The 13,948-nt window shown below is 33.0% G+C and overlaps 1 protein-coding gene across 3 annotated transcripts in view; it reads left to right on the plus strand.

Annotated features, from left to right (window-relative positions):
• Dmd (dystrophin) overlaps window positions 1-13,948 on the plus strand; it is a 2,014,880-nt gene that overhangs the window by 1,492,443 nt on the left and 508,489 nt on the right. For all 3 annotated transcript variants that reach the window (XM_077794046.1, XM_077794047.1, XM_077794048.1), the window contains one exon: window positions 9,221-9,410. In XM_077794046.1, coding sequence (XP_077650172.1) covers window positions 9,221-9,410 — 190 coding nt within the window. The remainder of the gene's footprint in view (window positions 1-9,220; window positions 9,411-13,948) is intronic.

A 13,948-nucleotide genomic window follows, 5' to 3' on the forward strand; every position in this document is an offset into this window, starting at 1 on the left:
AATAAATAAGCTTTTATTATCTATATGTCTGAGGTAAAAATATTTTACATTTAAAAATTTTAGACTGGTAGGTAAGCAAAGTACAGCAGTCTATTTGCATTTCATGAGAGCATTTGACAAGGTCTTTTATTATATTCTTGTGAATAAGTTGGAGAAATACCAGCTAGATGCACAGCAAATTGGATGGTTTAGAAACCATTTCATGCTTTTACACAAAGGATGTCAATTAATAGATCAGTGTCAAGTGGTGAAGGAAGATCTCTGGTGCTGTGCCACAAGGTTTTGTTCTCATCTCTGACACACTGGATGATTTTGACAGAACATGAGTAGAGCTACAGAGAAGGTGCCCATCAAATTTATGGGTGATAAAATATCAGGAAGGACAAGAGTATGTTGGGTGACAGAAGCCAAATGGGTGCCTGAACCATCTGACTTTTAAGGCCCTTTCTCTATTTGATATCTTTGGACCAGGATCAAACTTATAGGCAATCAGAAAATTTACCAAAATAATGGGCTAATTTTGTCAGAAGTTACTCTTTATTATGCCCTCTGTTTTTCTAATGGACCTAAAAACATTGAATTAGCATTCTTTGCAGAAGCACATTAATAATTCAAAATAAAATATGTTAGGTTTTCATGTAAGAGTATCAGAAATTCAATCATTGATGACTAAATACAATGTGTTATGCAGTGAAATTGTCTACTATCTCACTTTCACTGCTAGTATAAAACTTGATGAAAGAAAGAAATTCCAAAAATCTAACATCTATATTTCTGTAAAGCAGAACACAATTTTGGTCACAGATTTGCTTATTTTTATTTTAAAATATCTTGATTGAACTAAATAACATTCTATCAATAGAATCCATTTTCTGTTACAAAGATGGTATCTACAAATTATTGTGATTCTTTTAAAAAGTATTTAGTTTTAGATGAACACAATGACTTTATTTTCTTTATTTATTTTTATGTGGTCCTGAGGATCAAATCCAGCACCTCACATGTGCTAGGAAAGCACTCTACAATTGAGCCACAACCCCAGCCCTCATTGTGATTCTTTACTGAAGTAATTTATGCAAATGAAATGTATAAAATTTAAAATTATATGCAAATATTAATATTGTTCAATAAATTATCCTCAAGGAATAATTTCAAGATGTTGAAGAATGAGGGACTGAAGCCTCACTTTTAGAACCCTTGTCTGGTTCACAGTAGGTTTATTGATTTTTAATTGAATTTATTGAGTATCTGTTAAATGTCCAGAACTGTGGTGTAAATGCTTGCCTCAAGGAATTTAAAGTAAGTTGATAATGATGAAAAATATAAAGACAATAGTAAGTAGTTTATTCACAAGTAAGAAAATCCTTGAAACCAGGTGCGTCCATCAGATTCATTCCTTTAATGCTGCAGTTATAATTGAAAAAATAAATCCTGAATTTATGACCATTCCTCATAAATTTTAATTGATTTTTTAAAGGCTATCAATGCACTTCGAAGTATCTAGGTTTTTAAATGCTATTTCCCCCCTAGTAATTAAAAGTAAGAAAGCAAATACTTTAAATCTTTATTTTGATAAGTTTTAATTAGCCCAAGCTATTTGTAATCCCACATCTTGTCTTATAAATCATATCTGAGCCATTAAAATCGATTTTAAATTAGAAGGGAAATTCTTTGAGAATCTACCAAGGAAGGCTTAGTCACTTTGAGAGATTAGTTCATTTCTTAATCAGTCTTATAAAAATGTATTTATTTTACTCTAAATTTCTAGGAAATAAATTTATGAAATATTTTATTTTCATGTTAGATAATTTTCATGTAAAACATTTAGAAAATACATAGATCTTCAGATAATCTCTGTATTATTAACAAACATTTACTAAATTATCATTATGAGAAGGTCACAACTATATGAACAAGAATTTTCCATTACTTCATAAGAACTAAAATGTTTTACTACTGCCTACATAATGTCCTCTTTTCAAATAAAATTTTCAGGCCCACCTTGAGTAGAAAGTATAGTATTCATTCCAATAGATCCATTGAATGGAAGCCAAAGATGATAAACAAAGGAATAATAATTTCTTTTTGTCTTCACACACCAACACGGTAATCCTAATTTATATTGATAATCACAGAAAACCAAGGACTTTTGAAAATAATAATATATATTAATATCCATTCTATTTATCTCACAGGGAGATTGGCAAGTGTGCCTTAAGAGGTAATATCTTACAGTACAGTAGATTGAATTGGGTGTTTCAGGTTTGCCACTTAATTTGGAAACTCAATCAGCCTCCCTGAAGGTCAGATTTCTCATCTATAAACTGTTCAGAATAACAAAAACCTGCTCTACTAGCCACACCAGGTTATTTAAATTATCAAAGGAGATAATATCTGTGGAAGAGTCTGAAAACTGAAAAATAATATTTTGGTGCAATGTACTATAGCAATAATCACTGAACACAAAGGACTCTTTCTGAAGTGTATTGGTTAACCACAAAAGAGTACCAAGTAAGAATTTAGGTAAGAAAAGTGGCAAATATTTAGGTATCATAACCCAAAGTTCATATCAAAAATTATAAAATCATTTATATTTCCAAATTCCACTGATAAAACTTACTATAAGTTCATTTCATCTATCAATGATATGTTTTAGCTACTTCTTTTCTTTAAAATGAAATCTGCTATGTTTGCTTTCACTGTTTTTTTCCCTGATGCAAGAGATCGAACCCTGGGCCTCAGATATAGTGTTTGCTTTTGGATCTTAGAAAATTAAACCTGCCTGTCTTGCTGTCTTCTGATTGTTATATGTTGACATCTAACAATTCACAGTTGTGTTTTTCTGTAAGCTATTGTGGATGAGGATATCTATCATCTATCTATATTATGTAGATATCTATCTATCTATCTATCTATCTATCTATATATCTATATATATATATATATATATAGATATAGATATAGATATTTGCTTAACTTCACAGTCTTACGAGATTTTTAAGAGATGATCTAGGCATGCCTTTTTAATTGGTTTCTATACTATTTTCCACACATCCTGTTAGAAGAAAAGAGAAGCTGCTTAACTCTAGTCTACAACATTAGGAAATATGCCTTTTTAACACTAAAAATGACCAAAACCAACTTAAACACTCACATTATTAAAATCATTGAGAATTTTTTTAGAGCAGAAATTGTGTCCATTGAGAAGCCCAGCACTAACATAAGTTTGTATATATCTGGAAGGTAGTGTTACTTTTTTTTCCTAAAGACCCTTTCCAGTTCCATAAATGTCCAAGATAATATTTTGTACCTCTATATGAATCAAATCAAATGTAATTAGTTGTTCCCAAAATTACAATTCATTTTTCACAAATAATATTTTTTGGTATTGTAGCAGTAGAAAAATGTAGAATACAGATCAAAGATTACAGAGTATTAATCTCTTTAACAGTATGAAAGAGAAAAATTAATGTGTGTTTATCTATTCATATTTTTGTGTACATTTCCTTCATCAACTAATTTTTCTCAGTGATGTATGACAGAGAGACACAAATCAAATGAAATGATTAATGCAAAGAATAGTAGCGAGCACATTTTTCACTCTTTTCTCCTAATTTTTTTTTTCTTTTCAGAAATGTCCCAATGGTTTTAAGGAAAGCACATAATTACGGTTGTTCCCCTAATGATATATTTTTCAAGTCGCAATTTTTAAAACATTTATAAGGTAAAAAGAAATGAAAGAGATGCAGTATATATTTAAAATTATTGATATGATTGGCAATGTCTATATTCTCTTACTATCTAAAGGTAAAGTCTAGGAGATTTTTTAAACCAAAATCTCTTCATGATTGAAGGAAGTTTACATATATAGCTTCAAAGATCTGTTTTATCTTTGGAGAACTAATCTGTTTTTGTGCAAGTGTGTTGCTACTGCACATGTTAAAAAGTCATCCTGTGTTGTCTGGGGTGACGAAAGATGGGAATGAGTTTTCTGAGAACTAATCAGCAATACTTTGGGAACATTTAGGTCGTGGTTTCCAATTAACTCTGGAGAGTTTGAGTAATTTAGTACCAGACCTCAGGAGAGAGGGGATGAAAACCTCGCTAATTCATATGTCGGTGTATAGCAAACCAGCAAATTTGCGTTGAAAATGGATTTTTTTGTTTTGAAGCAAAGACCAGCTAGAACTTTTTTGCAATAGTTGGAGTAATATCTTTGTACATGTTTTTCCTTACATGTAAGTATTTGTGTATTTCAACCCCACTTATGGTAAAGTGACAAAAGGATCAAACTGTGCTCCAAAATGAGGGCCAAGACTCAGTAACATAACCTTCCTTGCCCTTTTCTTTCTTTCACTTGAGTGAATATATCTGAAAGGGGTGGACACCAATATCTATCATCAGAGTTAGAAAAACTTCTTTTCTAAAATGCAAGACTTGGGCTAAAATCCCAGCTCTGTCACTTACTTGTGCACAATCTTGGCAAAGTCATTATGGTTTTCTCAGAATCAGTCAGTCCAAAAGCAAAATAAAAGCATCTATAACCTGCACAGTTTATCTAGAAGGTTTCTTATTTTTTATGAAAATTCAAATCAATTAGACAAACTTTTATTGAGCATCCATCACTGTATTTTGAGATAAAGCCCAGCTAGATGATTTCCACTTCCTTTGATTAAAAAAAAAAAGGCAAAAATGTATAAGATACATTCATCGCTGATTGGGCAAATTGAAATAAATTCATGAGTACAATGTGATGCATGTTACTTCTGAGCTACTGGTAAAGAATGCAGATGTCTTGTAGCCCTAAGTGCATTCTAACTATTGTTAAATGTTTACCTATCTCCTCTGCCAGACTTGAATATGTTAAATGCCAAAGTCCATGTTTCACTGAATTCCATATCACCACTATCAAGCATAGATCTGGCATATAATAGGCATAGAATAGGTTTATGTATGAATATATTAATGAGAAGATGATAAGCATGCACAAATAAGAATTAGGTTCAAATGGAAAGATAATCTATTTAGAGGTAAAAGCCTCTGGGAGGGAATGAAATATCCATAGATTGTTTTTTTAAAAAAAATAATTATGTTTTTAGTTGTAGTTGGACACAATATCTTTATTTTATTTATTTTTATGTGGTGCTGAGGATCAAACCCAGCGCCTCTCACATGCTAGGCGTGTGCTCTACCGCTAAGCCACAACCCCAGTCTGACATGTGTATTTTCAAAGTTCTTATGACAGACGCTTCAGCAGGTCAGGTTCTCCAGAAAGCAGATTCTGAGAAAGCGATTAATGTCCAGAAATTTTATTGGAGAGGGTTTTCAGCTTAACACCTATGAGGAGAAAAGGAAAGGGAGCAGAATAGGGTGGAAGTAGAAGCTGAGCTACCCATGCAGCTGTCACTATGACAACAATCGACCCTCCCTTCCCCAAAAAGAGTTAGGGTAGCCCTTCAGAATTATCCTGACTTAGAGTAAGGAAGCCAGGGTTTTATAACCCACACATTAGATATCGACCTGTCAGCAGGTCCAGTGTGCCACAGGAACAAAGGGAGCAGCTCTCTTTAACAGAGTCCAGTCCTGAGGCCTGTTAGCCAGCAGCACTCTCAGCAGTGAAGTATTTTCATCCTGAAGAGGGGACTGGGCAGCCCACCACAGTGTCTGCTACATTATGATTCTCAAAGTTTATTCCCCAGCAGCAGTGATCTGAAACTTTGGCATGCATTAAAAATGTTGGGAGGGCTTGTTGAAGCAGCTTACTGGACTCCACCTATAGATTTCTGGTTTAGTAAGCTTAAGATGAGGCCTGACAATTTATTTTCATTTCTAAAAAGTTCTTTGATGATGTTGGTTCTACTAGTCCATAGACCATATTTGGGGAACCATTGTTCCATATCACTCTTGTTTATATATTGAGAATACTACAGGATGTCCTTAGAAATAGAGTAAGAACCTTTTGAAATCATCATACCATTCCTTACTCCATCAAATTCTCAGCTATTTTGTGTACATTATAAAGCTGGAAAAACTGATTTTGCTATATAAAAGTTCTTAATCTCTACAGTAGATTCTCTTTGTAAAGCATTATTACTTTTTCTAATATCTGGCCATTTCTACTTTTAAAATTCAACAAAATTTTCTCCAGGGTTTGCTACCCTGTACAAAGGAATTGAAAAATAATACATGTTCAGGATCTTTAGTTTTGGTCTAAATCAATCATTTATTCATTTATGATTCTCATTATTTTTATATTTCTGTTTATCATATAAGCCAAAGCCATATTTCTGAGAAAAATTAAAAACTAAGGGGTATATTTAGAGTTATTTTGAATGTAAAAATATGGAAATTAAGTACTCTTGACTCATTTATAGTCTAAACTTGGCACAATTAAAATTTAGGAATTCAGTGTACATGCATTGGACCCAGGAGAATGACTGTAGTCTTAAAAAACCCTATACAAGCAGGAAACAACAATCTCACCTATGATTAACAAGGATTGTGAAAGAGCTCATTTGAAGAGATATTTCTGCTGTTGCTGCCATTGGATTTTTCTAAAGTGTTTCCCAAATTAGAAAATATCCAGCCTGATGTTGTCAATATTTCAGACCACGAGGGTATCATTTAGGAAAATGGTGCCTTACTGTCCTGAAAGAGTTATGCTTCTTCCCTAAGGGCCTAATTTACAAAGCAGCAAACTCACTGGTAGGATTTGGCTGAAAATCTCATTGTCTGGGTAGAACCCTTTTATCTGATTTATGTGCATTGCATTTTGCAAATAACTCTTAGAAAGTTATTTACTAGTTACTTCTCTGGCAACAGAGGGTAAGTGGTGTTTCTAGATTAAGGAGAGAGGAGTTCGGGTGTGTCAAGTGCATCTCATCATGAAGATGAAGCTAATAATAAAATGCACAATGTCTAATTCCCCAAGTTTCACTAGGTCAGTGGGAGAATTTCCTATTATCCTTTAATTTTGTTTGTAATTGGAGTATATTAGAAAATATGTCAATGTCTAACTGTGCATTCATCTTCTGGAATGTGACAGCTTATTTCTGGCCTGTATTTTGGACTGGAGATCGAGTAAGTCTTAGTGCAAACTGGATAAAATTGCTTCTTTTGCAGTTCAGGAACAGTCACTTGTCAGCAGTTACATGGGGTTCAGCTTGCTATACATTGCATGCCCGATTGTAGCATTGAGATTCTGGAAGCTGTGACAATGGTTCTGCATTTTTAAATCCTGATAGATGACAATTTTGATATTTGTCCTTGTATTGATAGTTTGGCTTCAAACTAGATAAGCCAGCAGGCCAGGTTAGCCCTTGTGTTCTGTGGGGTTTAACTTTGCCCAACCAGAACACTGCACTGCCTTTCAGCTGTGCTGTATTAACATTTATTTAGGAGTTGATAAATAACTTAGTGCAATGCTTACTTTTTTCCAATAGCTGCATCCTCATAAACCTATTCTACTCTCCACGAGTTAATGCAGACAGAAGATTTTTATCCAGTATGAGTGCCGAAACTACCCTGTGAAAGACTGTGTGCTCAGCAAAAACCTCACCCATGATGAATAAACAGCTCTTCCGGGGGCTTTGCTGCCGCTGGCTCTGCAGGAGTTGTTTGCCTGGTTTGCACATCCCATGATAAAGTTGCTGCTGAAATAAATTGCAGTTTTGCATAATTATTGACAATCACATCTTAACAAGCAGTGTGTATCATATTCAAGTGTTCAATTTTTTAAATCCATTTTTAGCTTATGTTTAATCCCAGAAAGTGTTTGTGTAGTAAGAGAAGGCAAATAAGGCATTTAAATAGAGTACTAATTTCCTCATTTGGGGCAAAATTTACCTGAATCTTTTTAGATGGAACTGTTACTGCCTATGGTAATTTTCCCTCCTGAGCTATTATTATGTAGATGTTTGCTGAGGGTGTGTGTGTGTGTGTGTGTGTGTGTGTGTGTATCCACAATGAATGAATATATATATATATATATATATATATATATATATATATATATAAAAATATATAATCTCCAGAAAATGTAAATTTTTAAAGTTTTTGTGTGTGTGTCATTAGATAATTTATTGCATCCTTTTAAAAGACTAGAAGAATGGGAAAAATGGAATGTGAGTAGAAAGAACATTTTTGAATATCTCTAATGAGTAACTGTGTAATATGTGAAGTGCTAGACTTTACATGCTTTATTGTATTTGATTCTCATCCCAGCCATAGCTACTGGAGATGAGGAAATGAGAAATCACAGAAGTTAGTAACTTGCCATGTCACACCACTGGTAAGGAACACTAGGAATTGAACCCAGATCTGTCTGGTTTTTAAGGCTCTTACTTTTTCCATTACACATAACATTTTTCTTTTGGGGAATATTCACAGCTGTATGACCATCATCTAATGAAATATGAACCTAGTAAAGTAGTTATAACACTCTAGGGTCATGCAACATGATATTTTGTACAATGGTTTCTATGAAATGTTGGTTTTTTTTCTTGTTAATCTTTCTTTTCCCTTTGCCCTCCAATCCTAGTTTTCACCTCTAGTGAAAAAAATACCTTCTGACTGTGTATCTTCTTGACTTTTCTCCTTCCCTGTCTAATCCTTGTTTCTTGCTTCAGGGTGACATCAAGATAGGCGGGGGTGGGGGAGGTGACTTAGTGGCAGAACGCTTGCCTAGCACGCATGAGGCACTGAGTTCAATCCTCAGCACTACATACAAATAAATAAGTAAAATAAAGGTATTGTGTTCATCTACAATTTAAAAAAAAAAGATAGGCAGGAGGAGAGATTCTAAGGTTTTACTTATAAACATTAGCTTTAACTTTTGCAGCATATCAAAATAAGCATTCAATATTGCCCAGCACAAACTATTACATTTAAAAGATGATAGTTTTGATGTCTATATATGAATTTGCAAATATCCAAAGGTTGTGTGTGTGTGTGTGTGTGTGCATGTGCAAGAACCATTTCTGTAGAGAAGATTTATAGAAATCTGGGGTGGTCATTCATTTTTAATAGATATTCTTGCATGCCTTCCTCCATGCAGAAGCCTTTAAGGTACATAGAAATGAAGATAAATAGCACAGTATTCAAGTTGTTGTTGCTTAAAGAAGAGCTTGAGCAACAACCCACCTTTGCTCTTTTCATGGAGTTCTCTGGGTACCCCATTCTGATATTTGAGAATTGCATCTGGCTATTTGTTCCTTTGCAGAGTGAGTGAACGAGAGGCTGCTTTGGAAGAAACTCACAGATTACTACAACAGTTCCCCCTGGACCTGGAGAAGTTTCTTGCCTGGCTCACAGAAGCTGAAACAACTGCCAATGTCCTACAGGATGCTACCTATAAGGAGAGACTCCTAGAAGACTCCAAGGGAGTAAGAGAGCTGATGAAACAATGGCAAGTAAGTGAAGCGTTTCCACTTTAGCACTCTTGCAAATCCAATTGAACAACTCTCAGCATTTGTACTTGTAATTGATAATCTGGGGACAAAATAAAATGGCTGTTTTATACAGCCCAATATATTTCAGCATTTGTGCAAGGAAGAGAGAGGCAAAGGGAAGAGGAAAAGTCATTTGTGATTCCATTTAATACCCATATCTTCTAAAAAGTACATATTTTTTGATCAGAAAAAAAGCTTGCATATAAAACCAGAGCTTTGGTCAAGCAGAAACTTTGCTCCGACAGAGAAATAAGTTAGGGATTGGTTTATTAAATTGAAAAGGTTGCCATTTTTGAGTGTTTATTTAATATTTTACAGGGAAAGCATCTGTATGAATTGTCTGTTTTATTTAGCGTTGCTAACTGAATCAGTTTCCCTTCATTACTTTCAGATACATTTTGAAATGTTAATCTGGCATTTTGTAGTGTTCTTCCTAACATGATCTGTGAAAATAAAAATGAAATGGCTAAATTTGTCATAGTTAATGATCATACAATATTCAGACAATTGTTTTTCCTAGAAACAAAAATTATTGCTATAACATTTCATAGGCATAAACAGTGAAAACAGAAATGTGAGGTAGTTTTGTTTAAACAGAGTCTCATTGAAAATCAAATTTTGCAGTTCAAGGAGGCTCTTCAAATTTATTCTCAGTAACTAATATAGTAAGTATACTGGAACTATTGTGGAGTATTATATATAGTTGGTTTTTCTAACTTTGGTAGCATTTCAAATAGAATTTGATACGTTAAAATAATAGAAAGTTTTAGACCAACCTAATTCTTTGCATATTTTAAAATTATGATGAAAAAAGTGATAGCATATCCTAGGTTGAAAATACTTCCAAAATGAATCACTACAAGCAAAATTTCTTCCTCTCCCCTCCTCCTAGTTGTTGTTCTGCATCTTGTGGTTTGTCTGAATATGATATTTGATCTACTGTGCTACTCTGGTGCATAGAGTAGGTGATGGTGGCAATTTATAGTGGTTTGAATCTGTCATTCTTTATTGTCATCCTCCTCTGACCCCACTTGCTCATCCACAATGCATGTTATATTCTTTGATACTTTGGAAGTAATTTCTTCAGAACAATACCTGACCTGACTTAACTTTTACAAATATCTCCCAGGGCTTTTGATAGACTATAAAAGAAATGTAAATTTAGGTTTTTTGCACATTCTTAGATGAATGATTAGATAATATACTTCTGTAATGCATTTTGCTCACACTGTTTCATAAATAAATTTTTATTTCACCTTATTAATGTTCATAAAACCACCATAGAATTTTAATAAATACACAAGTTCATATTTTCCCCACAGTTACAGTTGATAAATAATATAATCTTGATTATGAGGATTTTTAAGTAAATTACTTTGAAATAAATAATAATCTTATTATAAAAAATAATTTGATATCATGGATTTAGTAAAATTTCTCTTAAAATAGTGAACAAGTCTGCTTGAGAGGAAAGATATATCTATTATCTCCTATACATTTTATATTTGTAATATTAAAAATGAAAATTCATATGTAAACTATGAATCTTGAGAAATCACAAAATCCTGAATCATTAAAGGAAAAACTCACCATGTTTCTTAACTATATTTACTATGGATAAATGTAGAGGAAGCTACATGTTAGGTTCAGATTTCTCAAATCTCAAAGCAATTGAAAATTATGCAAAGAAAATGTCTTAGTTTGTGTTATATTATTGAATAAGATATATGTATTATTTTTCCTTGCTTAGCCAAACCAAAGTTATTGCTTACATTAAATCTAGTGTTGAACAGGCCACCCTTCTCCATCTTTAAGCTGTAGCACAGGTAATGTATAACCTTCAGAGTACCAAAGACAAAAAAATAAAGTTTGAAAATAAAACAGGGGCTTTTTACTGCCTCTGCCTTAAAGTGATGAACTGTATTTATTGTTAAAAGCCACATAAAATTCCCTAGAGTTCCCAAAAACCTTGGCATATCATTTTCTCCTTTAACTATAGTAGGATTAACTAAGTTTCCAAAATTATTTTTAGGCAGTTTTTCTCTCCCCTCTCAGTTAATATTTTATTTTCTATGAATTCCAGTTGCCTGAGGTTTGAACTACATATTATAGATAGGAATGACCAATTCCAGTTTTTGGTTAGATGGTTGAATAATGGTCTTTTGATGAAAGATTTTCAGATGTTAGGGTAAAAACTGTGAACTTCTGAAACTATTGATTATTTTTAATGGCACATTTCAACTGATTGAACTGAGTCAAGAAACTAGAGTTTAATGTGGATGTGTAACTGATGTGATTCTGCAATCTGTATATGGGGTAAAAATGGGAGTTCATAACCCACTTGAATCTAATGTATGAAATATGATATGTCAAGAGCTTTGTAATGTTTTGAACAACCAATAAAAAAAGAAACAAAAAAAAATAAAATTGCAGAAATGCCAGTTGAAAACCAAAAAAAAAAAAAAGAAAGAAACTAGAGTTTAAAAACAACAAATGGAAATGCCAAGCTTGAAAGTAAATAAAATGACATACGTTAAGAGATCATATACAATTTCAGCATTTTAACTAAATAGAAGTGTTTGGGACTCCCCCCCCACCCCGTTTGAATATGAAGTTTTACCTTGAACAAAAGGAATTTTCTTTAATATGTATGAAGAGAAAAAAGTGTCTTGATATGACTCTTTACTTCTTTTGAAGAACCTGGTGGCATTGCATTCATTGATTCATGCTGTATAGCATGCTGTATAGCATGTTATCAAGCCACATTTAAAAAGTGAGCTAGGTTGCATAGGTGTAGTCAGTGGCATGCTACTTAATAGACAGGCAGGAGGAGGATTAATTGAGCCCAAGAGTTTGAGGGTAGCCTGCGCAACCCTATCACACACAAAAGAAAAGAAAAGAAAAGAAAAGAAAGAAAGAAAGAAAGAAAGAAAGAAAGAAAGAAAGAAAGAAAGAAAGGAAGAGGGAAAAAGAAAGAGAAACTCCAAATTCCTAGCCAAAGCAACAGCTCTCCCAATAGACATCTATATATCTGTCTACCTCAGCAGTGTTTTTGTTGTTGTTGTTGTTGTTTTGTTTTTTTGCTTTGTAAAAATGCTGCTGAATGGAAAGAGAGAGGGGGAAAAAGCCTTCATAAAATGTATTTTTCTCTGACTGCCAATCAGTTGTTCTATATATGGAGACTTGGCTCTTGATAGACTACCCATCACTTTTGTTTATCAGCCACTTCACTGGATATTTAATTTTTCCAGCAATACTCATAATACATGAGTTCAATAAGCATAGATGTATTATGAAGTATATGTTTCCTGATGGAATTAACCTGATAAATTCCATTCTGAAACACATTAGAACTTATTTGGTTATTAAGAAAAAGTATTATTTACTTTTCTTACTAAATCAAGGAAGAATGTTACAGTTGTCCTTGTACTTCAGATGTGTACATTTTTCTTATGAGTATGGTCACGTCTGATGGTCTAACTGGAATTTCTAAGCTGATATACTTTTATGGATACCATATAGAGCCTGATTGGTAAAAGTTTGGGAATTTTTAAATTGTGTATTTATCCTTAGAATGAAGACCTATATTCATAATTGAACTAGATTCTTTTTCAATCCAAAACATTTCCTCTTGGGGCCTAACAGAGTTGATAAAGATGTTCATAGTTCGAAGTTCTAACATAAAACACTAGATAACTAAGTAAATATAGCATGAGTCTGCATTTATGCAAATATTTCTTAAGAGTTTCATAAATCTTAACTGGTTCTCCAAACACTCCCTAGAGATCATCAACACCAGTTGTAGATGGGTGGGTGTGTGATAGAGAAAGATGGTCATAAATGGTATAATTAAGATCTGTTCTCAGCAAGAACTAAGGAGCAATTGATATATGAAATTCTTTCATCTGTAAGCTGGGTTATGTCTCAGGTCTTCACTAGTCTCATGTGTTTTACTTATATCTTCTGTCAACCTCTCCCCCCATTATAAAAATTCTCTTTTATTAAATAACACATTTCCAGAGAGACAAGTTTGAGAAACTTTGAATTATATATCACAGTACACCTATAAATTAAGATATATTTGATTTCTAATACATTATTAAATTGGGGGAAGGTTTTTCTTAAGTTTCTCGAAAACAAAACAAACAAAAAAAACACCCTGGCCAACTAGTTATTTCTAAAAGAAGAAAAACTTCAATCTTAATATCATAATTAGTACCTTGAATAAATTTGAATATCATATTTCTTGGGATAGCTGATATTAGAAAGATAATATACAGATCCCTACTGCCAACAAAAGGAAAATTTCAGTGTATTCTTTTCTGTTGCTTTAATTTTGAATTGAGTTTTTATGTGTTTTTTAGTCTTTCTATTTTGATTGTTGTCCAAAGAGTGTGAAAGTGAATCTTGATATCTTTATTTCGCCTGCTGTTGACTGCCTACCATTCTGGATATGGAAAAATGTTACATACATTATTTCCTTGAAAACTCTTATTAAT

This window comes from Urocitellus parryii, chromosome X (assembly GCF_045843805.1).
Source record: "Urocitellus parryii isolate mUroPar1 chromosome X, mUroPar1.hap1, whole genome shotgun sequence".
Lineage (NCBI taxonomy): Eukaryota > Metazoa > Chordata > Mammalia > Rodentia > Sciuridae > Urocitellus > Urocitellus parryii.